This window comes from Oryzias latipes, chromosome 10 (genome assembly GCF_053564925.1).
Source record: "Oryzias latipes strain Hd-rR chromosome 10, Olatipes_Hd-rR_3.1".
Taxonomy (NCBI): domain Eukaryota; kingdom Metazoa; phylum Chordata; class Actinopteri; order Beloniformes; family Adrianichthyidae; genus Oryzias; species Oryzias latipes.
The window spans coordinates 32,220,919-32,244,347 of record NC_136246.1 but is presented as its reverse complement, the minus strand read 5'-3'; the positions used below and the strand labels follow the sequence as shown (position 1 = coordinate 32,244,347).

Genomic DNA, 23,429 nt, shown 5'->3' with positions numbered 1-23,429 from the left:
TGGCAAAGAAACGTTCCAAAGACCTTTTTGCTAGCTCTTGGGTTTTGTTTAAGCGGTATCCTATTACGTGACCAAGAAGAGCGAATTGGCCTGTGTCGAGAGTAACATAGAAGGATGTAACAGAGAATCGGGCAACTTTCAAAATAAAACATCTTTCAGATTCCGAAATAAATAAAACTTAAGTAATGCAAGTTATTTTATTTTTTCTGTGCGGCCCAGTACCAAATGACCCGCGGACCGCCCGGGGGTTGGGGACCGCTGCTGTAAATACCTCGTTTGAGGATCTTTTCTACATCATCTCCATCATGCCGCAAGGCAACCTCCCTACTCCCTATGAAGTATCCGAGTGGCGGCCATGGTAAGGACTGTCCAAATTCATCAAATTGGGAACAACGTCATTTATGATGTCCTTAAGCAGAGTCTTCTCTGACATATATGCAGAGCCAGAAAAAGAGAGGGGCCTTAAAGTTCATATAAACTGATAGTTGGAGCTGAAATCAAGTTTCCCTTGATGCTTTCAATGTGTTGAGATGAGAACAGCACGCTTTACCTGACAATCCTGTTAAATTTATTTTTTGATCGAAGACAACTAAAGAAGCTCTTCTGTCCAGCACACTCTTGCTCTTTGCTGATTTCTGTTGTTTACATTTGGCGTTGTACTCTGCAGGACTTTTTTTTAGAAGCCCTGCAGCAATGCATGGTTCCAACTGTGCAGACAGTTAGCGTAGCTTGAGCTTTCCTAATGCACACAAAAAGGTGTCTTGTGAGTCAGACTCAACGCCTCCTCTTGGTAACTCTTGGACAAAACTACTTGCTCCAACAGCTTCCATTCATCAGCAGCAGGTCTACTCAGAGAATGCTATTTTGTCATCAATACACCACCTTCTAGCCCTCAGCCAGACTCTCCATTTACTAGCATGTAGAAGCTACTTCACGAAGAGGATTTGTGATGGGTTAGAAATTTTGTTCAGAAATTAACTTATTTTATTTTAAACAAAAGAAAAATGATCCATGCCAAACCAAACAGGATAGTTTAGGGGGGTCAGATTAAGGGGTTTTTCATTTTTATATAATTGAGTTCCAGGGCCCTAAATTCTTCCACATCACAGGGTGTTGGGGGCAATAGACGAGAAACTACGACTTGATTTTGAATGAAGTTAATTCTCAGAAAAGAGAACCAATTCCCTTCACTGGTAACTCCGGTACCACTCCCACAGACACACAGCCATTAAACATATTTATCTTCACAAACAATTTGTATAAACGGAACAGCCCTGTAAGCACCCGCAACCTCTACCAAAGTCCCCATAGCAGATGCTCCTGGCAGGGCAATAGAACCATAGGACCCTGATGCATGGCTTTATGTAGACACAGAAAAGGGGCTTAGAATAACCAACCCCGGTGTTGCTGGACCATTCCCTTTGACCTACTTGGCTTCATGAAGTCTCCTGACAAAAAGAGTTAAGAAATGTCCTCCACAAGAAATCTCCCACAGCAGAACAAAGTCGTTTCAGGGGGTGTTGCAAATTGAAAAACACAGCAAACTTAGATTTTGACCTTTAGATCATCTTTAGGGTGAAATTGTTTTGGGTCAAAAACATACAAAACACCAAAGATCTGATTTGAAGTTCATATCATTTCTCACCAAGCTTTTCCATCATCTTTATTTTCCATTTTTATTTCAATGGGACAAAAAGACATTAAAAGGTCAAAGCTCAGTTTAAGTTTGAAAACTTTCTCCATCATCCAGTAGGTCAAAAACTCTGTTGGACAAACATGAAGACAATCCAGGAAGAAACAGTGAGAAATCCCAGTGGAGAGCAGCAACGTTTTCACGTGCTCATCAGCAGACATGCTGCAGAAGGAATGGCGCCTGGCGCTTCATGTCAGAGATGCCGACAGAGACAAAGATCAAGGCAGAGATGGATTTAGTCGAAAGGCCTCTGAGACTTGAGACATCCCTCAGTAAGCTTCAGGAAAAAAAATTGGACTAAATGTATTTTTGCTTTTGATTGTCTGCATGTGAGTCTGAGTCTAATTTACCCCCAGTACAGGAATGCCGTCGAGTAAAAGGACCGGATAGTAATGTCTGCAGGCCTCTACTAGACCCGACACCTCTTCCCAACAAACTCACTGCAGCTGCTCTGTGAAAGACGGCGTCACTGAAGCCTAATGTCCTCCCGATCTGGTGATGTGGGGCATAAACTGAGTAGAAACTACAGAGGAGATTCCAAAAATGTACTCAAGTAAGAGTAGTTACCTTAGCTCATCATTAGTGTACAGAAGCCTGAAAATGGCAGTCATCAGAGGCAGTTGTGTTTGAGAAGGGTAGGGTTGAAAAGGATTCAGGACAGTGTTCCCCGAAGACCGGGTTTGGGAAACATGGCAGCTACACTTTTGATGGATCTGAAGCTGCCGAAACCCCTCCCACCCGTGAGAAATGTGTCAGATTCCCATACGAGAGAGCAGGTGAGCAAACACAACAAACAATTTGAGCGCAAGTTTGTGCAGATTAAATAAAAGCAGAAACAAATTATGGAAAGAAACAAAACAGCAATCGTTTATGAAAAGATGCACAAATCAAGAAGGGTAGCATTTGCAGAAACATTTAGGCTTTGTACCACTGGAGATGTTTCTCTTGCAGCTTCTTTTCTCGGCAAAGAACTACCTAAAAGATTTGACTCCAAACGACAGCACTTGAAGTAGCCAACAGTCATTATGTGGAGAAAAACTAAAGCTGCACTTCATGAGCGACAGTGGAGTGCCAAATTGAAGTCAGATAAATAATCTATGACCACCAAACCAATTCACAAATTAAAATATTGCACTTAAAGAACACACTAAACAAATAAACATCTGCCTTTTAGCCCACTCATGTTTCTGTCTCATCACTGAAGCTGATGCTTCATCCTCAAATTTAACAAGAAATCTATGCTTACAGATGAGAGGCTTTCCCCTGAAGGGAATAATTCATAATAAGTAGAGAAATAATAATCCATGAAATGCCAGGTGTTGTTGCAGTTCTCCCTTTGTCCTCTAGGTGCTGCTGTGAGGTAAAAGTCTATTTTTAGCCTGTCCTCAGCTGGAGGGTGAGATATTTATAGCAAGAGATGCATTGACTGCTGTGCTAAGCTCCAGCAGGCACAAACACGCACACGCAAGCGCATGCACGGAGTCACCCACTCTGAAAGCAGTCCAGCCCGATTTGGCACACTCAAACATGCAGTCGTCGGGGTCCTGGAGGAGCTCTCAGACTGCTGCTGATGTTCGCATTACTGCATCGACCTGAACACAGGCGGCGCGATGAGAATGTTAAGGGATAAGACGGAGAAGGCGTCTTCATGCATGTTCGTGTCTGCAGTGCTCACACAGAAGCAGAGGCTGTTCCCTCCCTAAGTGCCCCCTCTAAAAGCCTCTGTTCACCCTGGAGTGGCCCGCTCAAGCAAATGTTCTCGCCAGGCGGAACATTCAGCCGCTCAGATTCCTCTGGAAGCTGCAGCTGAAGCACAAGAGACGGGAACAATCTGTAGACCCAATCGCTCCCAGACGGATGAAGCTGCTGGGATGAGAGGGGCGTTTCAAGACCAGAAGCCATCAGTCAACTTCTAAACACCACCTGGATGAATGGCACCCTTCACAGACCGTCTGCAGACACGCAGCACCTTTCAAACTGGCTTTTCTCATATCTACACAAAAACCCCACACTTCAACATGTGACCCACTTTAAATGCCCCATAGAAATCTTATCAATCCCTAGAATGGGGTGTTTCCATGTGACGTCAAATCAAAACATTTACTAACACTTTTATCAGTCATTTCTACATAAATAAACTCCCGTGGAGGCACTAATGTTTACACGTGTATCCTTCCAACATGGAGATCCAGACGCTAGACTGGTGTGACGTCACTTCCAGTTCATTATATAATAATTGCATTCAAAATTTGTGCGTTAACAAACTAACAAATCAGGCGATCCAGTCTGTTAATTGAAAGGCTGAGCTGACAGAATGAAGCTGGTCCGGGTTCGTTACTTCGTACTCACCATCTGAACACCTGAGTTCGGAGTGATCCTCGAAGGCCGTTTTCCCGTGTGCGCATGCGCCTCGGAACCCCATTCGCTTTTCCGGTAACACAAATTAGCTTCCCAGGTAAGCAGCAGGTTCGGCGATGCCGAAATCCTCCACTGAAATCAGAACCGAGCCTGGTTCCTGTTCGCCGGCTCGAACCGTTCCCCGGTTACCCGCCTCAAACACGCCCCTCTCGGGCAGGGGGAAGAGCCGTTAGCTCGGAGCTAGCATCCGCGCTAGCTGCTATTTCGAGCAGCTTTAATTCCTAAAATTAGAGATTGTGGTCACTTCCACAATAAACGCCGCTATACATATGAAACACATTTATTTATTTTGGATTACATTTACAAATAAAATTCTTACCATCCTATTTTTGTTGCGTTTTCCGTTTGTTCTTTAGCTGATGATTGTGTCGAATTAGCTTCCAGGGAATATCCCGCCCTTTGAGTCTGTCAGTGAATTATCAACCAATAGGATTAAAGAGTCAGTAACTGACCAGCGCAACAACCAATTAACATTGACTTTAATTGAACATGTAACTTCAGTTTGACAAAAGGCTAAAGTTCTAACTTGAACACATAAATGGGATTTTTTTTTTTCCTCAGGATTTTCATAGCTAAACACATAAAATTCTCCACATTTACTGTAGCTATTTGTTAATATTTAATTTTTGGATTAAAATAATGAAATCCAAGTGTAATATTTACTTTTTTAAGCATATTTTACTGTTTAAAGAACAATTACATTTTTTCATGCTGCTCTGGTCGCTGACTGACATGACTTTTTCACCGACTTTTGATTCTGACGTGCTGCAGAGTTTAACGGAGGGCTTCGTCTGACATGTTATGTCCTCACATGAAGCCCCTGCAAAGCTTCAGTTGAAATCGTCTTCTTAAGAAATTGTTAGTTTGGGTATTTTTGAGCCACACAAACAGAATCAGCTTCAATTTCCACTGTACTGCTGCTAGTGTGTGGCAAACAACCCACTGGGGGGGGGGCACAGATGTGTTTGTCGCTGACTGATGATGGCTGGAAAAACAAATGTGGTAAAAATAGATCCTGCTGACAGGCTATTCAGTACAGAAAGTATGAGGCTGTGTTCAGCTCCCCAGCAGAACATTTACATTTCATTGCTTCTTTTTTCATTTCTCAGCAGCGTAACAGTTTTACATTCTGAACACTGAAGGCAGCCGGGAACAAAAGCACATAAAGCCTAAAAAGAATAGTAAACGCGCCGTCTTGTTGTTTCCAAAGCGCCGGCGTGTGATGACGAATCCGGTTCCTGAGAGTTTCAAACTGCATGGAAGGATGCTGCTGAAGGCAGTTAAAGTGCAAAGTAGGATCAATCTTTGGGATGAAAACGTAAAAGACTAGAATAAATTGGGTAAACATGTTTGTGACGTGCACACGCTCACCTTCCTTCTTGGATGGATACTAAAGAAATTATTTTTTTACGTGATAGCTTATAAAAAAAAAAGGTTCAGTCTGCAATGCTACAGTCAACTCTTGAGACTTTTGAACTTGTTGACTGAAAAAATACAAAAATTGATGTTTTTGCCTTTAAGTTGTTAATTAAATGTCGTCAAGATGGCGGCCACTTTCGGAGGTCAAAGGTTAACGAAACTTCGATTATGGTTGTAGACTTAACCTGGTGGAGTGTGCATGAAGCTTTGCAAAGATCTCACAAAAAAAAATATTTTTGTGGAAAAATGTGAAAATTGCCAGAAAAATAAACTTCCTGGTTGAAAACAAACAGCCTTTTTTTTCCAAGAGACAAATATTTAATACGTTGGAGGTCTAGCAGCTGATGGTTTTTTTGGCTGGATTCGTCACGCTATGACATATTCTCCCCGCTGCATGGCCAGAGAAAACAGTTTGTGATGTGGAGGAGGTGCCGTGGTCAGACCGTGACAGAAGAGAGGAAGCAGCATCGTTTTTATGAGTTTATTACTGTGACTTGGATACAGTCAATTCTTCAGTTGTTTTGTGTGCAGTGTATGTACAACTTTGTGTTGGTTGGGAATCGGATGTACACTGTGTACATGAAAATATCAAATATCTTACAGCAGACTTATGCATGTACTGCCTGTAGTAACACTGAACCATCTGGATGAAGATCGTCTGCTGGACTTTAAATATGTAGTTGTAGAGTTGGATAAGTTAATTCTTCTCAAAGAGTTCTGGTACATCCCCTGTCCGTCCTGGGGGAGGATCCCTCCTTCATGTGGACACCCCTGAGGTTTCTTCTTTTTTTCCGGAATCCGTTTTTTCAGGAGTTCTTCCTTACAGAGAAGGGGGTTCTGAGGTAGGGGTCGGAAACCTATGGCTTGTGAGCCACATCTGGCTCACAGACAAATCTTTACTTGTTTAAAAAAAAAAAAAAAGTTTCATTAGACCAGTCCTTCTCGGGCGTGATGCGATGCCAGTTTGTAACATATCAGCGCCCTAATGTATTGCGCATCAAAACCCCAAATCTGTAACAGCCTGAATCTTGTGAATTGCCGTCCCGGCAGATGCCCCCCCCCCCCCCCCCCTTTTTCCCCCCTGCTCCCACTTCAGCCCTCCTATTTCCCTTATTCGGCCCATAACTGAACCCCATTGGTCCAAACTCCCCAACGGCAGGCCGAGCGACAGGACTGAGGGCCAACCAGCATCTCTGCTTGATGCGTTCAATGAACTCCGGAACTCAATCCGCTACAATAACAATATTATTAAAAAAGAATCCACAAACTTACTGTACTTTTAAAGTGTTGAAATGACATACAATGCACACATTCACTTGTACTTTTAGTTTTAAACATATTGCATTGCTCTCAGGAAATCACATTTAAAAACGTGGCGTTCATGGCTCTCTTGGCCACAAAAGTTCCCGACCCCTGATCTAAGGACAGGGATGCCAAGTTTAGTTTAGTCTGTTTAGTTAGTTAAGTTTAGACTTTTTCTATCGAATTCTATGCATTTATGATCGTTTTGATTTATGTTTACTTTACAAATACCGCTACGAAGCCCATCGAGACGACTGTTGTTGTGATTTTGGGCTATAGTAATAAAATTGATTTGATTTGATTACTTGTGCTGGAGTTTTACAATCAGTGTTGGTGAGTTGTAAACATCAAAAGCAGCTTTCTGTTTTACACAGAATCTCTAAGATCCCGACCTGAAGCCTTGTTCATACTTTTAGATTATTGATCGTCTGATCAGATGCGGTTCTCCTGGTGAGAAACGAGGCGAGCAGACGGGGATCAGGCTGAGGTTTACTGAAGCTGGATCACAGCTGCTCTGACAAATTCTGCGGCTGCAGACATCCATCTGCGGCGCGACTTCATGAGTGGGAGAACAAGCTGTACAGCCTCTCAGAGACCCTCCCTCCATCACTGCAGCGTCAGATCAAGCAAAACTGCAGCAAATCAATGCATTTAAACATCAGAGGGTTAACTATGGCGGCATCACAGCAGACGAGTGAACATAAACACTAAATCAGGGCTCTCAGTATGAGTCTGGATCAATACTTGGGAAGGTAATGATGCTGAGATCAAATGCAAAGATGCAGTTTTTCCAGTTACAAAGTCACATTTTACAAAAATAAAGAGAGAAAGTCTCCTTCTCCCTCTAGTGGTGGAGATGAAAACCACAGTTCATAAATACAGTTTATAATTTACAAGATCCACACATCTAGTTTCTCATTTAAGTCCGTAAACAAAAAGGGATTGGACGGGCGGTTCTTCTACTCGCCTGGAGGACGTTTCCGAGCCCCCGTCCCTCCTGCTGCGCTGCTCCGTCCTGACATTCAGGCGCTCCAGCTGAGCACCTCCCTGCTCTGCAATCAAAGGCCAGCCCCAGGCTGCGCCGCAAAGACTTCCAATATCAAATATAAAATACTCCTATTCTAAAAAGGTTAAAGCTGCATGGGGAGAGAAAAAATAAAGTGTCCCAACCCTGAAGAGTTCTGGGTTTCAAAGGTGCGACTCCAAGGATTTTCTTAGGCTGCATGCAAGTTTGAAGTTTAAATTTCCTTTAATAAACAAGACTAAAAATTCAACGGTTCTGACAGCCAGCAGCCTCTACGGTCAGAAAAGTTCATTTCTTTTAGCTGAATGTGGCCCTAATGCTTTTAGATATCCCAAATTTTATATTTATATAATAATGTCAATATGACCTTTTTTCAGACTTATACACCTCACAAGTGCAAGAGAATTTGGCACAAACAGAGATCCTGAAGTCCACTAGAGGCGTCAACCATTTCAATTAATTTTAAATGTCTAAATTAAAAGATTTTTTAATACTCCTGTCCTCATACCTCAAAGCCCACCACCAAACGCCCATGAAACCCAAATATGTCATGTTTTCTGCAACATTTGGAGCTTTTTCCTGAAAATGAAATATTTTCAGCCAAAGAAATGAAGCGAATCGTCAGTAAAGCGCAGGAGCTGCTGGCCGACTCTAATTTTAGGTTTTCACGGGACCGTCCGCTTCAAGAAACTGTACAGGGACCTGCGCCTGCTGAGCCGTAACCGTGGCAACAGCCATCCTCAGGTGCAAATAATGGAGAATTAGGTCACCTGGATCATTTTAAACTGTAAAGTGACGCTGTGATGAAAGCTGGAAGGAGGAGAGCAGGAGGCTCTTTGTGTCGGGTGTTTCCTCCCGGATGCTCCTCCGGGTGAAGGATGGGAGCCGGTTCAATTCCAGATCCCTCATCTCTGATTCGGTTTTCTGTGGAACACGCCGACCTTCTAACCAGAACAAGCTGCAGTTTCTGTTTCTCTCACAACAAAAAGCTCTCAGCTTCTGCTGGACGGGGGGGGTGCAGCTCAGACCCACACAAAAAATAAAAATAAAGCCAGAATCCGGTTTTTATCTTTATAGAAAACGTCTGATCAGCCTGACATTTCTGTGAAGTGTTCCGCTGATTTGCCTTATTCTCACATTTTGTCCATTTTTTCTCATTTCAGTGCCGTATGATAGAGAAATCCAAGTGTTAAAGTATTCAGATGCATTTCTTTTAAAGTAAAAGCCAATATTTACTTAAAGAAAATGCCAGAGATGCTGAAAAATGGTTTTTAGGTTTTGAACTTTTCTGTCACTTCCTTTGCATCCAGTGTTTCTGATGAAATCCAGTCGCTTTCGTTCTCTTCCCAGAATGCAGGACTTCTCCGCTTAACAGAAGCGTTTCTGCATCATTTGAAGGTTTCGTGTCACTTTTGTTCTTCATTAAAGCTTCAGGAATTTGCCAGGAGCTTCTGCTTCCCCTCTGGTTTGTTTCGGATATTGAAAAAAGGTAAAAATAGCTTCTTTTTTTTAAATGCACCCTGAAAAAGGACACATCTGAGCAAAAGCTTCAAACAAAAAGATCTTTTAGTTTTCGTTTGCGTTAGGAAAAGCTGTGAAGCCTAAAAGTCCGACTTCTGCTTCAGAACCAACTTTTGGTCCTTTCATCTGCAGCTTTTGTCTTCCAAAGCTGCCAAGGTCCAGATTTAAAAGCAGCAGCTTTTGTCTGCGGGCTTCTGGCCTCTCACTAGAACGGGTAGAAGCCAGCAGGTGGCCCCGCCTCCAAGGGGATGAGAGTCAGGTAGTTGGAGGGAACGTAGCCCCGCTGGCCGCTCGCCACCTCCACCAGGCTCCATTCAGGGTTCCCCCGTTTGTCGTGTGGCTCCAGGACTCGAACCGGTCGGCCGGCCTGAAGAGAAACCTCGTGGTTTCCTCTGGCAGTGAAATTGTACGCCGCCAGCACCTGCAAGACAAAGTTTGGAAACGCCAAAACATCAGCAAATGCTGCTAAATGGGATCCTGTGGGAAAATATTTGTCCCACTTTAAAGCTCCTTATGCTAAGTCATCGCTTCAGTTCAATGTGAAGGATTTAAAAACTGCTGATCTCTGTATTTAATGTCTACATTTAACTAAAAGCCCAGATTGTTTAATATTTGCTTCATTTTAGTTACAGCAGCAAATATTAAAAATGACAACAAAACTTACTTCAGCATCACAGCTAAAGTTTCAGACCAGCAGCACTTCCTCCACTTCCTGTTTGAGACGCGGCTAAAAGGTGAAGTAGATGTAGCAAAGTCACTTCATCAGGTAACCACTAGGTGGCTCTGCTTCTACACAACAGTCTGGCTTCCTGAATGCTCTTTTTCTTCACATCCGTTATAAATATCCTCAGGGGGAGTTTTTAGGAGCCTCAGAGTTTTATTGTATTGAAGAAATGTGTACTCATTGGAGGCGTGGCCTTTTGATTGATGAATCATGAGCTCTCCATTGGCTGATATGGGCATGTTCTTGCAGCTGTCAACCTCATTTGCCACGCCCATTTGACGTCTTTTTGAAATGTCTGGCTCGTGTGCGTCCTCGTGAAGCTAAAAACTGTCTTTAAAAGACGTTCCATGTAAACCACTGAGATCCATGCACCCTTGTACGTCCCCATACATAAATGATCCTTGTACGTCCCCATACATAGATGTACATCCTTGTACGTTCCATTGAATGTCTGAAAGCGATAACTGTGATCAGAACCCCGATGAAAGGGGCTGCCGTTCTCTGAAACAGGCCGACATCAGGACATGTTAAAATATCAGCTCATCGTCCTTCACACAGAAGCTGAGGCGCTAATGGGTCTGGTGTTGGCAGGACAGAGTGTTACTGGACCCTCAGTCCACCTCCCAGCTCTGCTCCCACAGTCTACACCCATTAGCATCTCATGCTGCTGGAGATCAAAGGAGAAAATGGACGGTGGGAGTGGCCAACAGGTGACTCTCCAGCTGAAATGTTTCCAATCTCTTTTTCTCTCATTTAACTCGTATCATACGTTGTAATTTTGTAAAAAAAAAAAGTACTCCAAGTGCTCAGATTAAATATTAAAACGATCCTAATGACAGAAAACAACAGATTCTGTCGATTTCCTCTTTTCAGTCAGGCTGAATGTTTGACGTTTAAGCAGCTGTGTCTAGAGGGTTCCTGTACTTTCTAACCTTTTCCTTCAATTGGGTTGAAATCTTATCATCTTATTTTGAAAACCAGCATATGCTTTTATGTATTTTGATGATGCTGAAATAGTGAGTAACACCACGCATACACAAGCATTGACTGTACCCGAGTACTGGACTGAGCGAGTGTGATGTCATCCAAAGAAATGGTTTACTTCCAGCTCCAACTTAAATGAAACTGCCATTTTTTTTCGTGAAATGGAGATCGTCATGTTGGAACCAGAAAACGTCGCTAAGCAGTGATTGATGTGAGATGATCTGAGCAGGGCTCGACATAGCCATTTGTCCGCTGGCCCGGTCCTGTTTTTCGAGCAGTGCGGACCACAAGACTTTACTTTTCACTTGCCCGCTCGGGCCACTAAAATATCTAACGGTTTATATATTTTTCACCTTTTTCAATAAAGTAAATTTTGCGAAAACGTGTAGATTTACCTCGTCTTCATAATTTAGTTTTTCTGCTAGTCCTGTGTTCAGACTTCAAGGGTTTCTATGGGAAACCTTTGATCACTTCTCCTTCTCTCCCGCCTGCGCGCGCGGCTGTCACTGCCGAGCACCACGCGGCACGCGCTCACTACTTTTTTTTTTCAAACTTTATTGAATGTAACAATTCAATACAAAACAATGTTAAACAGCAACAACGAAGGCACAAGCCAGTGGGTTATTACAACATTTGATTATAAATCCGACACCGTCACTGAAGAGAGACTGAAGCATGTCAGAGATGTGGAAGACATGGCAGGAATAGATAGGAATATGTTGGATGGAGTAATGGGTGGCATTAGTAGTATGGACAGCAAGATATTTAATGAATGCATTGAAGATGAAACTGTATCCACTAAGCTTTAAGCTGAATGTAAAAGAATCAAAGGCAACTCCAAATACCAGAATCTCAGACTCAAATGCAGTAGAATGTTAAACTACTTAATTTTGTTTTTCTTTACAACACTGTAAGCAGTAAGTATTTCTAGTTAGCTGAATGATCTCAGTTAGACCTACCACAATATGAGGAAAACTCGCGATATGCGATATCAGAGATTAAAATTGCGATAACGATATAATTTGCGGTATATAAACAAACAGCAAAATAACCAAATAACCATTCCCAGTTTAAAAATTATACTCCAAATGACCCACGTTGACATAGGTTACAAACATCTAACATAACAGGGCTCCATCTGATTGGTCAACAATGTGAAGGCGTCCATCCGATTGGTCAAATGCATTGAGGGATTTATTTGATTCGTTAAATGGTTCAAGCTGCCATTAGATTGTTTTAACACATTTAAGGTTTATGATTTATTGCGATATTTGCCGTTAGAAGCACCATGAAAACTTCTGAACTAGTGTTACCTACTACACTGCAGTGCTCTCTTCAAAACATCTGAAACAGACTAGAGCAGATTTAAGTTTGATATGGTCTATTTTCAGTCATTGAAAAGTGTAGAAATAAGTGATGTCACCAGAATGCACCAAATTGCACCATATTAAAAGTTTCCGGGGGGGCATGCCCCCGGACCCCCCTAAAGTTGCAAGCACCTGCGGAGCGGCGGGTCCCGCTATGCGCGGTGTCGGGCCAGTAACTTTCAGGCAGGGCCAGTAAGTTTCAAAAACTACTGGCCCTGTGGGCCAGTGCAAATTTCTGGGCTATGTCAACCCCTGCTGAGTCAACGTTTCTATGGCAACAAGTAAACACTCCTACCATTTAAAGGGGGGCTACAGGAAATCTGTCAGACCTTTTGAACATTGGACGTGGGGGCTCCACCATCTTTTATTGAGGCCACCGATTGGTCAATTTATTACTTGAATAATTGATGATATGAAAAAAAGAGGATTATCAAAGATGCCTTAGATCAAGAACAGTTCTTCTGACCAATAGAATGAGAGTAACAGCAGTTTATTTATCTATAGATATCTATTTTGGCTTTTAGGAGCCACTTCCTGTTTGGAATGCCAAGGGGGGAGGAGTCCCTCAGTCCAGTTCTCACATACAGTCAATGTTACTAAATTACTACCCAAAACTGCAGATCAAGAACAGTCACCTGTAAACTTTATGAGAATCTATTACTGAAAACTTAATGTGGGTCAGAAATTATCCATTGACATTTACTATGAAGTATCCCATCATGCAATTCATGCAACCTGGACTGTTGGACAAAAATAGACTTTAGCTGGTTTGCATTGAAACCATTTATTGACAAATTTATGGCTTCATTTGAGTTAAAAAGGTCAATTTTTAAAATAAAAAAAGCTGAAGAGTAAAAAAAATACTAAACTATTTTTCTTAAACTTTGACAAGTTATCCTCCTGTGTAACAGTAAGGCGATTGAAAACTGCTGCTTAGTGAGTTCATGAACAGTTTGTTAATCTTTAAAGCACCTATAACATGCGAAAACCAACTTTTGTAGTTTTTAAGTGTTCAATCCTAACGAAAAACAAACCTAAAGTGGTATTTTAATCAATTTTACACATTTAAAACCTGCTCTCTGAGCACCAGTCCCTCCCAATCCACAAAAACAAGTGGGTTCTTGTTGGTACCCACAAGGAGAGAAAGGCGGAGCCTCAGAGATCAAGTCGAGGAAAATAAACTGTAAAAGTGACTCATTTAAATAAAATTTAAAAAAATCATTCTTTAGTGCGCCAAAGATACATGGATATAGTTTTGATATCGGCCCTTTAAATAAGGAAATGTTTCCTCTTCTCGCATTTGATGTTTGGCTGAAGGTCACTGACCTCAGAGAGAAGATCTACAGTCACAGTAAAGACCGTCTTCATTTCACTTTGGTAAAAACCATGAAATCAACTATTAGTGGTAAAACAAAAAGACAGTTTCACACAAAAACAAGAACAAGTGATTCTATGAGCAGACGGGATAGGGGGGGGGGGGGGGGGGGGTAAAGGTCATTTCAGTGATCCATCATTTTAACAAGCAGGTCATATTATTTTCCCCCTCAACAACCCGATCTCTCACACACACAAACACACCCACACACACAAACACACACACACACACACACACACAAACACACACATACACAGCGCAGAAATTTACTACGTTGTTGCCGAACGTGAATCAATCAGCAGAAACGTGCGGACGAGCTTTATCTGCGCCTGCAGCTCTGCATAAATGAACTCACAACCCTTCACACACTAACACACTCACAAGGTCAGGCAGCTAGTTATGGACATTTCTATGCACACACACGCATGCACGCAAACACACACACACACACACACACACACACACACACACACACACACACACACACAGATTCTTCTCACAATTCCATTTCTCTCCACAGAAAAACTACCCCATGATTCAAACCTTTAATCACGTTCGGAGCTGACAGACAGGACTTTCAAAATAAAGCGCTGGATGGTTCGTCTCCACGGTAACATCCACACATCTGGACGACAACGACTGAAAGGTTTGAGGTGGAAATTTAAACCCCATTTCCTGGAAACTGTTCATTTTTCTGGGATCTGATTGTTTTAGGGCAGAAGGAGCTGCAGAGTCTTGTTACGATGATGGCTTGTATGTATAGTATTGTTACTGTTATGAGAAAGATAAATTATGGGGGGTTTTTTATGCCAAAAAAACAAAGAAATTAGCCGTTTTTTTCCAAAATATGAATTGGTTTATAACTTTTGACAGAGCTTCCTATGACTTCCTTTCAAAATAAAAGTCCCTGTGCCACAAAGGATCATCCCACTGCAGAACGTTTTGAAGTAGTGATTTAAAACACAACAGTGAATTTTACCTTTTGTTGATGCACCACTGCCGTGAATTTGTGAACCAAACAACAAATTCAACCAGAGCTAACTAAGTGACTTTACTCAAAAGGTAAACTTAAAATCCTTTCCTTTTACTCAAGAGCACCATAGAACTGATCATCTGTGGCACAAGGTGCTTAAAAACACTTTCAGAATGTTTTATATGACTTTGGTAAACTACAAAGCTGCACCGCCTGTTGACTTGTTGGAGCATTATGGGTATTGTAGTCCCAAGCCTCGCAAAGTCACATGTTCTGTGCTTTAACCGTTCATGAACGACTTGTCTGACTGTTGTCTTTCACTCAATGAGGCTTTTAGTTCAGAAAATACGTTACTTTGTCAAATTTAAAACATTTTTTTGTTCTTCAGAGCCACAATGGAGAGGAAAAAGAGCCAATCGCGGCTCCGGAGCCTCAGGCTGCCGACCCCTGATTTAGTCTTTCAACCAAACAAATAGCCTAAAAACAAATCTGTATATATATTTATCATCTTTTAGCCATTAAAAGCACAAATCTGACCCGTTTGTATCAGGGACTGATTAAAAAACGACCTTAGTGCTTCTCGTCACCGGGGAGAACAGAGAACCAGCAGCTGTGAACATGAAGCTCTCACAAAGAAGCCGAGGACTCGGAGCATCGGCCGTCATCACTCAGGGTGTGTCATGAGCGCCTCTCCAAGCAGCTGCAGCAGATGCTGCTCTGCAGATACCGAACCAAACCGAAAGCAAATCTGAGTTTAGACCAGACGCTCCACAGCCACAGAGGCTTCCGGGAAACCAGGATGAAATGGAAAAACCAAGTCATCAAGTGATGGAGGTCTGGAGGTGGAGGCACTGCTCAGAGTTTGAGAGGCCTGCCTTCCTCGAGTTGGTAAGAGTGACATTTCCTGACATGAAGACACTAAAGAAGACAAAGACGGACAATCGTCCAACCGTTGCCACAAAAACACCCAAACCAAAAGTTATGTTCACAACAGAAGGAACCCCAGCAGTGAACCTTGGGGAACCCCTTTAATGATGCATCAGGATATTTTAAAGGACATGCAGTCAGGTATGGACAAACAGAAACACAGGTTTCTGTTTGTCCTGTTTCTGAAGCTGACGGCGAGATCCTTCTGCTATGAGTGTGGGGGGGGCTGTGAGCATGCTCCCTGAACGGACACGCCCTCTTTTTGAAACTGCGACATGTGGAAATATACATGTGGAATAAGCTTTCCTTTCATGTTGGTTTGTTCCTTTTTATTGAATCCTTTGGACTCCTTACTGACATGTGGAGGCAGCTTTACCTGGAAACACGGCTGGCTCGTGTGCGCCGGGGGGCCGGGGGAATACGAGTATCTGCGGTTCCCCGACACGGTCTCAGGCAGACCCGGGTGTGGCGAAGGGGGCGGGTCCTCTGCCGCCTGGTGATAACGAATGAGTTTTGAGGACGCCACGTAGCCTCTCCGGCCTGCACAGACACAGATGTTCGAGATGTTTCAAAGAAAAGCAAAAAGCAGGTGAAAGTTTTCCCGTTTTCAGGATAGAAATGTGCAGAACCGAGCCAGAACTGAACCAGTAGTTCATTAGAAACACCCTGACCCAAAGAATTAATATACAAGTCTGGCTTTGCCTTTAATCGTACATTAAACAGTGAGTAGGGAGGGAATTTGAACAAAACCTGAGAACGAACGAACGAACGACCTTCCTTCCTTCCGACCTTCCTTCCTTCCGACCTTCCTTCCTTCCTTCCTTCCTCAAAGTCTAAATCCATTCCTTTTCCATTTTCTTCTACCATTAACTTCCAGCAGTAACAGCGTTCAACCACAAGATGGCACCAAAGTAATGTGATTCCGTCAATCTGTTTTGTTTCTAATCCTTTAAATCACAGCGGAAACAAACATTTCTATAGTTTCCCGTGTGCCTTTGGGGATTCAGTTCACGCGTCTGATTTTAAAAGCTTCTTTTGAATTCTGTTGTTTTTGTAAACGGTTTGTTGTTTTGTTCCTGATCAGACTGTGTCCGTTATGTTTTTCGGGGATTTTTAAACAGCCCCCACCTCCTGCATCAACCAGCCACCTCCGCTTGTCCCCGCGGGTGTCGGCCCCGCTGATGACGGCCACCAGCTCCCCCTTGGCCAGGCTCAGGTCCAGGTCCCGGCTGCCCACCACCGAGCTCGTCACCTGGTAGATCTTTCCAGAACCGTGTTTTCCTGTGAGCTGCTGGAGGCGGCGATGAGAGGTCGGACTCAGAGGCTGAGGAGAAAAAACTAAATTAGTAAATCAGATAAGTCCATGAAGAACATCGCTCCTCCTGAACTAAGATCACAGAAAAACTGAGCAATGCTTCAGACTGAAGCTGTGATTGATGAGACTTCTCCCCCACAGGAACAAGTCGCAGACAAAAGTTACAACTATTTTAGGAACCAAACAAAAGATGGCGTGACGAGAACACCTCAGTCTTTCTGAAGGTTATTTCTGGAAGCTGCGTGGCGAGTTTTACTGAAGAACAAGTACAGGAACAACCAACAGACGTGACTTGTCTTGACAGCATTTTTAACCTTTTCTAGTCATTTAATTTACAACAAAAGAAAAAAAAAAATCAACAAATTCAAGATTATAATTCAGGAAAAGGATAATGAAACTGGTCTCAGTTTAAGAATGGCAGCTTTGGTTTGTTACATGGATGGAACACTTTTATTAAGCCTCACATATGAATAAAAGTTGACGGTTTCCATAGCAACCAGTTCTTTCATGAGCCAGAACTTTAAAAACATGGAATGGGAGTTAGGCTCAGATCTGGACGTCTCTGTCTAAAGAAAAAACAACACGTGTTGATTCTTAACATTTTTAAAAATAAACAGTAATTTTATACGAAAACTGGCCTAAGTGGCTCCTCCCCCTTAGCGTTCCGAACAGGAAGTGCCGCAAAAATCCCGTAGACGCCTATAGAAAAATAAACAACTGTCACTCATTCTGCTGTTCAGAAAAAATATTCTAATAAAAAAATCAGGCTATATAAATCATTTTGAACATTGGACGCGGCGGCCAGTGGCTCCAACAACTTTTTTGAGATTTTGGCTTCTTGGAGCCTGCAGTTACTTCCTGTTTAGAACGCCAGGGGGAGGGGTCACTCATATACAGTCTTAATAAGATCTAATGTTACAAACCCTGACCTTCACAAAAAAAAACAAGCATAGATTAAAACAGAGGGGTGTTGGGCCACGCCCCCTAGAGGTGTAAAGCATGACCACACCCCAAAAGTCAAATATGTAAAAAGGTATATGAATATGTTCATTACTAATAGTCTGTTTCTGGTTTAAATGAAGCCATCGGTGTAAACATGCTTTGCTATAAAAACAACACCCCTATTGGTTACTTTGTGAACTGCCTGGTTATTTCCTTTTCAATGAGCTTCAGTCTGGAAGTCAGTCAGGAAGGCTTTGACCTGCCTGCATGAATGTGTATCGAGGTTGAGTACATATGACTCGTTATCTGTGTTTATTAGTCTACATTCAACCTTTAACCTCTACTTAAGTCTAGAGCTCAATCAATATTATCTTAGCGTTTCTGGAAATCTCCCATAATCGCTTGCTGTCAAGTCTATAAAACCCAGCGCTGAGATCATTTCTGACCTGCACGACGGGCACGCTCAGAGTTTCCTCCACCGTCTGACACAAAGCATGCAGGCTCCTGGCACCGTCCAGCACGGCGGACTCTGCCCACTCCCAGAATGCACCGTGGCTGAGAAAGCTGTGAGGGAGCTGGAGTGAAGGAGGAGGACAGTGTGAGGAACACGGAGAACACGGGCGCGTGTGTCTCTGACAGCCGGCGGCGCTGGACCTGCTGAGCGAAGCTCTGGAACAGCTGCTCCATGTCTGCAGTCAGGTCTTTGTGCAGGCAGCTGAAGGTCCCCAGCATGCTCCAGATCATCTGCAGGGCCACGCCGTTGAAGCGGGGAAGCTCGTTGAGCAGCAACGTGTTGAGGGTCCTGAGGAACATGAGGAGAGGAGGACGGTTGCAGGAGAAGACTCGTCTACAAAAGTAGAAAGGTGGAAGCTCCACCGCTCCTCACTTGTAGGTGTTGACCACCTCCTGCTCCTCAAAGCTCAGGCTGGCTTTGCCCTCTATCACTTCGTAGTCCAGCAGCTTGTGGAACCTCTTTTTGATCAGGTTCCTCGGGCCCACCAGGAGGTCCCGGAGAGCGCACAGCGGCTTGTGGATGAGCGTCCTCATGCGCTTCTCCTGTATGGAGGCACGGCGGCAGAAATCTGAGCTCGACCCCCCGACTTTGGTGTCTGAAGGGTCCAGATGTGTGGGGGACTCACAAAGGTGGGCAGGACCCACTGTCGGAGCGCCGTGGTGATCTCCTTGTAGCTGACAGCAGACTTTTCTCCTTCCATGTCAAAGTCAAACTCCTCCGTCCGACACTCCAGGAATCCCTGAGGAGACAGCAAACACAGCGTTCAAGGAGGAGATCCATCCCTAAACCACAGGACCGCGGACCGGTAACGGTCTGTAGGACCGTTGGTACCGAAGAAAAAAGAGATTTTTTTTCTTTTTTATTCAAAATCTAAGGGAAGTTTTAGTTTGGAAAACTACCAAATATCCATCACATCCGACTCATTTTTGTCCCGTTCGTCCCTGATGTTCGTTTCTTAAAGCAACGACACGGACCATAAAACAAAAATCTAAACTGAAACCAGCATCTTTGGTGAGTCACTCCTCCTGAACGTTCATTCTGTATTTAGCTGCAGAGAATCATGGGATAGCAGCGTGTTGTGTGACACGTGTCAGGGAAACCATCAGTGGCAGAAAAATGAAGAAAAGAAGAAGTTCTGCTGAACCTCTCCAGAAACCTCCATGTTTGGACAAATGTTGGGGGAAAAAATGACAAAAGTCTGGTTAAAAACAAAAAAAAAAGAGAAGCAGAACAGAAGTTCCTGTTTGACCTCGAAGCCTTAAAAAGAACCAGGAGTTTGTTTAGGGAGAGTCCAGACTAAGGCCTGTTGTGATGAAGCTGCCAGTTCTCCAGCCGCCAGTCTGAGGCGTGGTACGCTCTAAGGTCGTCAGATGATTTAGAAAATCCTTAAAGTTTTAACACATTTATTCACTAAATGGAGAGTTTGGATCATCTAGTTTTGACTCAAAGTCACCAAGAAACGCTTGAGGAGCTGTAAAATGAAAAACTGATGCTGATGAAGATCTGATTACCTGCAGGTTGAACAGGTAGGTCTCCACATTCTCAAGAAGCTGCAGGATGCCGTGATCCAGAACGGCAAAGAAACCCTCCAGAGCGTCGAACTCCTCGTCAACAACCTGCAACCAGGACAAAAGAAAAGGAGGAGAAATTTATGCGGCTCTTCAAACTGAAGCAGAAGGGTTCAGGTCCACACCAAGAGACGGACTAAACTGAATTTGACGCCGTTTGCCTTTGTGCCTCGCACAGCTGAGGCTCCATCACGTTCAGGCGAAACGCAGCTGAGTCAGAGTTTCAATCACGCAACATGAGTAACGTAGGTGTTAATAAACCAGATTCCATCTTTAAGTGTCAAAACAATAATTATGTTAACAAGCATTTCTGGTCAGACAGGAGAAGATCCAGATGTTGGATCTGGATCAGTGATTTCATGGCTGTTTGGATCCACAGTTCAGGTCTGGAGTTGTTGCTCCTCCTCCTCTTCCTCCTGCTGGATCATCTGCTTCAGGTCGCCATGAAAGACATCTTTTCTGTTGCCTCTAAAGGCCTGTTCACACCGGGACGAATTTCGCCGGCGATTTTCGCCAACGTTTAACGCCTCGTGACTAAACAAAGGGCACCAATGAGAGTGTGCACACCGACGCGAAAAAACGGCAGGCGTTAAAGCGTCAAAAAAAAAAAACGCCTCGGGTTCGTTTTTTTTTTTCGACGCGTCGCGTCGAAATCTACTCGACCAATGAGAATGGCGCTTTTGCTCACGTGTCTGGAGCTTCTGAAGTTACAGTAAAACACAACTTGGGGGCGCTCAAACACAAAACTGCCTTGCTGAGCACACATACCAGCGAAGAAGATAGACGCCAAGTAGCGTCTACACACAGCCGCGAAGCAATAATGACGGACATTCTAAAACATCCCCGAACCAAGAACCAGTTGGAGCTACTGGTGCTTGAAATATTCATGTTTTCTTTGTTTGATTCTGACAAGCGCGTAAATACTTACTATCTTCTTGTGAGTGATAAGCGACTTTAAGAAGCGTAAAGTTGCGCAGCGCCACCTTGTGTACAGGAGTATTTCTGTTTACATTAAGCGCCATCTAATGTCAGGGAATGAAATTGCATGTTCACTCCACTCATCGTCAGCGAAAATCGCCTGGGTGTGAACACAAAAAACGTGGCGAAAAACGCTGGCGAATAACGCCTGGCGAATATTCGTCCCGGTGTGTACGGGCCTTAAAGCTGCGTACACGCCGGTCATGTGACACGGTAAAGAACATGTGATACCCAGGTCCTTGAATGTGAGTGTGGTGCATGGTGTTCACACTGGACAAACAGGGAGGGGCTTCTTCTTCTTCTTCTATTGTTTAATAGCTCACGTCTGCCACCTACAGTAGAAAGAGCAGCGGTGCAGAATGTTGAAGTGCTGTAAATCTGGTGACTTTTTCTTTTACAGAAAGACTCGCCACTACCAAATCAGAGTTCCTTGCTGCGTGTTTTGAATCAATCTCAAAAAATGTGAAAGCGAGAGTTTTTGAACATGGAAGTCCGAAACGCGCATTTATTACACTCATTGGAAGTAGCTGCTTGGGCACGTGGTGGCGATGGCGGCGTGAACGCAGCTTCAGAATGAATTCAGACACATCGACCGGATGGAAGAACGGCAGGACTTCGGGTTCTGAGGCAGATCCAACTTCTAGTGAGTCACAAACCAATTAAGGAGTAAAAATTGAGAAACTAAAACCTCTCAGAAACAGGAATGGGGCCCCGCCCCCTCAAAGACTGAGCCGTAGAATGACGGACACTTCCGGAGTACACAGTGGTGCATCATGGGATCGTTTTGGATCAACTCCCACCAATAACATGAGATCGTACTTTTTAACTTTATGGATTTCTGAGGATCGTTCAAGTCTGAGTATGACAGCTGGAGAGCGGCGTCCTACCTTGGGCGCCATTCCAGTTTCGTGTTTAATGTGCTGGCTGAACCTCGCCGTCTTCTTGGCGATGCTGTGGGTGTTGAGGCGGACGATCTTGTCTCTGATGGTCAGGTTCTCGGTCTTCTTGTATTTATCAGCTGCGAGACAGGAAGCGTTGAACAAGCTTCAGTTCACGCCCACTTTGGCATTTGTGGGCGTGTCCATCGGATGGGCGGGTGCGGGAACGGAGAGTCTTACCGACTTCTCTGAAGCGTTTGTACTCGTTGATGCGGCAGTTCAGGGCGACGGAGGTGTGAGCGGTCTTATCCAGCAGGGCGCACGCCGGGTGAGACGGGTCGGTGTGTTTCTGGATGGTCTGCAGGAGGAGCGGGTACCGGGCGATCCGCTGGACCGGCATCACCAGGAAGAAACTCAGGGAGGAGGCGTTGACCTCCGGGCTGCAAGCACAAACAGAACACGGGTCACGTGACGCTCCAGGGACGGTTCGGTCCACACGTGAGCACAAACGCACGCCGAGGCCTTCACGACGGTCACGATCTCCTTCCACAGCGCCTCCTTCTGTTTGTAGGCGTTCTCCAGGACCGTCACATGACTGTAGTTGGCCAAGTACTCCTTATAGGCAGCTTCGATGTCGGAGGAGAGAGCGAGGAAGGACTCGCCTGGAAGGAGAGAAGACGTTCTTCACAAAGACAGAAAAGCAAACAGGAGAGGAGGAAACGCAGAAACATTTCCCTAAAATGTGCAACAGAGTTTTAGAGCTAGCAGAAAACTAAACAAATGAGAGAATAAAGGCTCACAAGAACGCAACAATTTAGGTAAATTCATTCGCTCAATTATGGGGAAAAGGCGTATAAAAATATGTCAATTTATGAGAGAAAGTTGAATATGAAAAAAGTGGACATTTTACAAGACTGAGGTTGTTCAAATGAGAGAAAAGTCCCACAATTATGTAAAAAACAAACAAACGCAGACCTAAACGCTAAATTAATGCTTCAAAGAGTTTACAAGAAAAGAAAATTTAGCGTTTCGCTCTCAGAATGCTTGAAAGAAAACTTCCTGTTGAATTGATGTTGCAGACAGAAATGGGATGGACGCCACTCGGCACCAGGATCCCACTGAATCTGCTTTATTTAAGTTGTAAATGTACTTTAAAAAAAGAAAAAGAATGACTTTAAGTTATAAATTTAGACATACATTCTCGTAAAATGTTTGACCCGTCATAAGTTTAAGACCTTGTTATTTTAAAATGTCAGCATTTTCTAAACTTTAGGCTTTAGGCTGGTACATTTAATTTCTTTTTTTATAATTATACGACTTTTTTCTCATTTATTTGTTTCTTTTCTTTTCTGGTGGCCCTAAAACTCCATCATATAATTTAGAGAAATGTTTTGAACTTTTTAGGACAAATTTCAGGATTTTACAACTTTTTTCTCCTAATATTATTGCCTTAGTTCCTTTAAATTTGAACTTTCTTCCTGCTTCTGCTACTTTAATTTCATTAGTT

General features: G+C 43.5%; 2 protein-coding genes and 1 long non-coding RNA gene across 7 annotated transcripts in view; 1 reads left to right on the top strand and 2 right to left on the bottom strand.

Moving 5' to 3' along the window:
- ppargc1b (peroxisome proliferator-activated receptor gamma, coactivator 1 beta) overlaps positions 1 to 4,528 on the bottom strand; it is a 151,776-nt gene extending 147,248 nt beyond the window's left edge. Inside the window, exons 1-2 of the mRNA XM_078954421.1 lie at positions 4,431 to 4,528; positions 4,043 to 4,332 (exon numbers count right to left, since the gene is read on the bottom strand). The gene's annotated coding sequence lies outside the window, so the exon portion shown is untranslated. The remainder of the gene's footprint in view (positions 1 to 4,042; positions 4,333 to 4,430) is intronic.
- Positions 4,529 to 5,997: 1,469 nt separating this feature from the next.
- arhgef37 (Rho guanine nucleotide exchange factor (GEF) 37) overlaps positions 5,998 to 23,429 on the bottom strand; it is a 28,858-nt gene continuing 11,426 nt past the window's right edge. For all 5 annotated transcript variants that reach the window (XM_011480557.4, XM_078954422.1, XM_078954423.1 and 2 more), the window contains 11 exons: positions 22,437 to 22,584; positions 22,163 to 22,362; positions 21,932 to 22,062; positions 20,010 to 20,114; positions 19,124 to 19,237; positions 18,871 to 19,040; positions 18,639 to 18,786; positions 18,431 to 18,559; positions 16,856 to 17,051; positions 16,104 to 16,267; positions 5,998 to 9,798 (listed from right to left, as the gene is read on the bottom strand). In XM_011480557.4, coding sequence (XP_011478859.1) covers positions 9,583 to 9,798; positions 16,104 to 16,267; positions 16,856 to 17,051; positions 18,431 to 18,559; positions 18,639 to 18,786; positions 18,871 to 19,040; positions 19,124 to 19,237; positions 20,010 to 20,114; positions 21,932 to 22,062; positions 22,163 to 22,362; positions 22,437 to 22,584 — 1,721 coding nt within the window. In that variant the 3' untranslated portion in view covers positions 5,998 to 9,582. The remainder of the gene's footprint in view (positions 9,799 to 16,103; positions 16,268 to 16,855; positions 17,052 to 18,430; positions 18,560 to 18,638; positions 18,787 to 18,870; positions 19,041 to 19,123; positions 19,238 to 20,009; positions 20,115 to 21,931; positions 22,063 to 22,162; positions 22,363 to 22,436; positions 22,585 to 23,429) is intronic.
- Positions 14,340 to 15,336, top strand: LOC144994941 (uncharacterized). The gene is made up of 2 exons (XR_013658679.1): positions 14,340 to 14,473; positions 15,189 to 15,336. It is a non-coding gene; the product is annotated as an uncharacterized LOC144994941 (long non-coding RNA).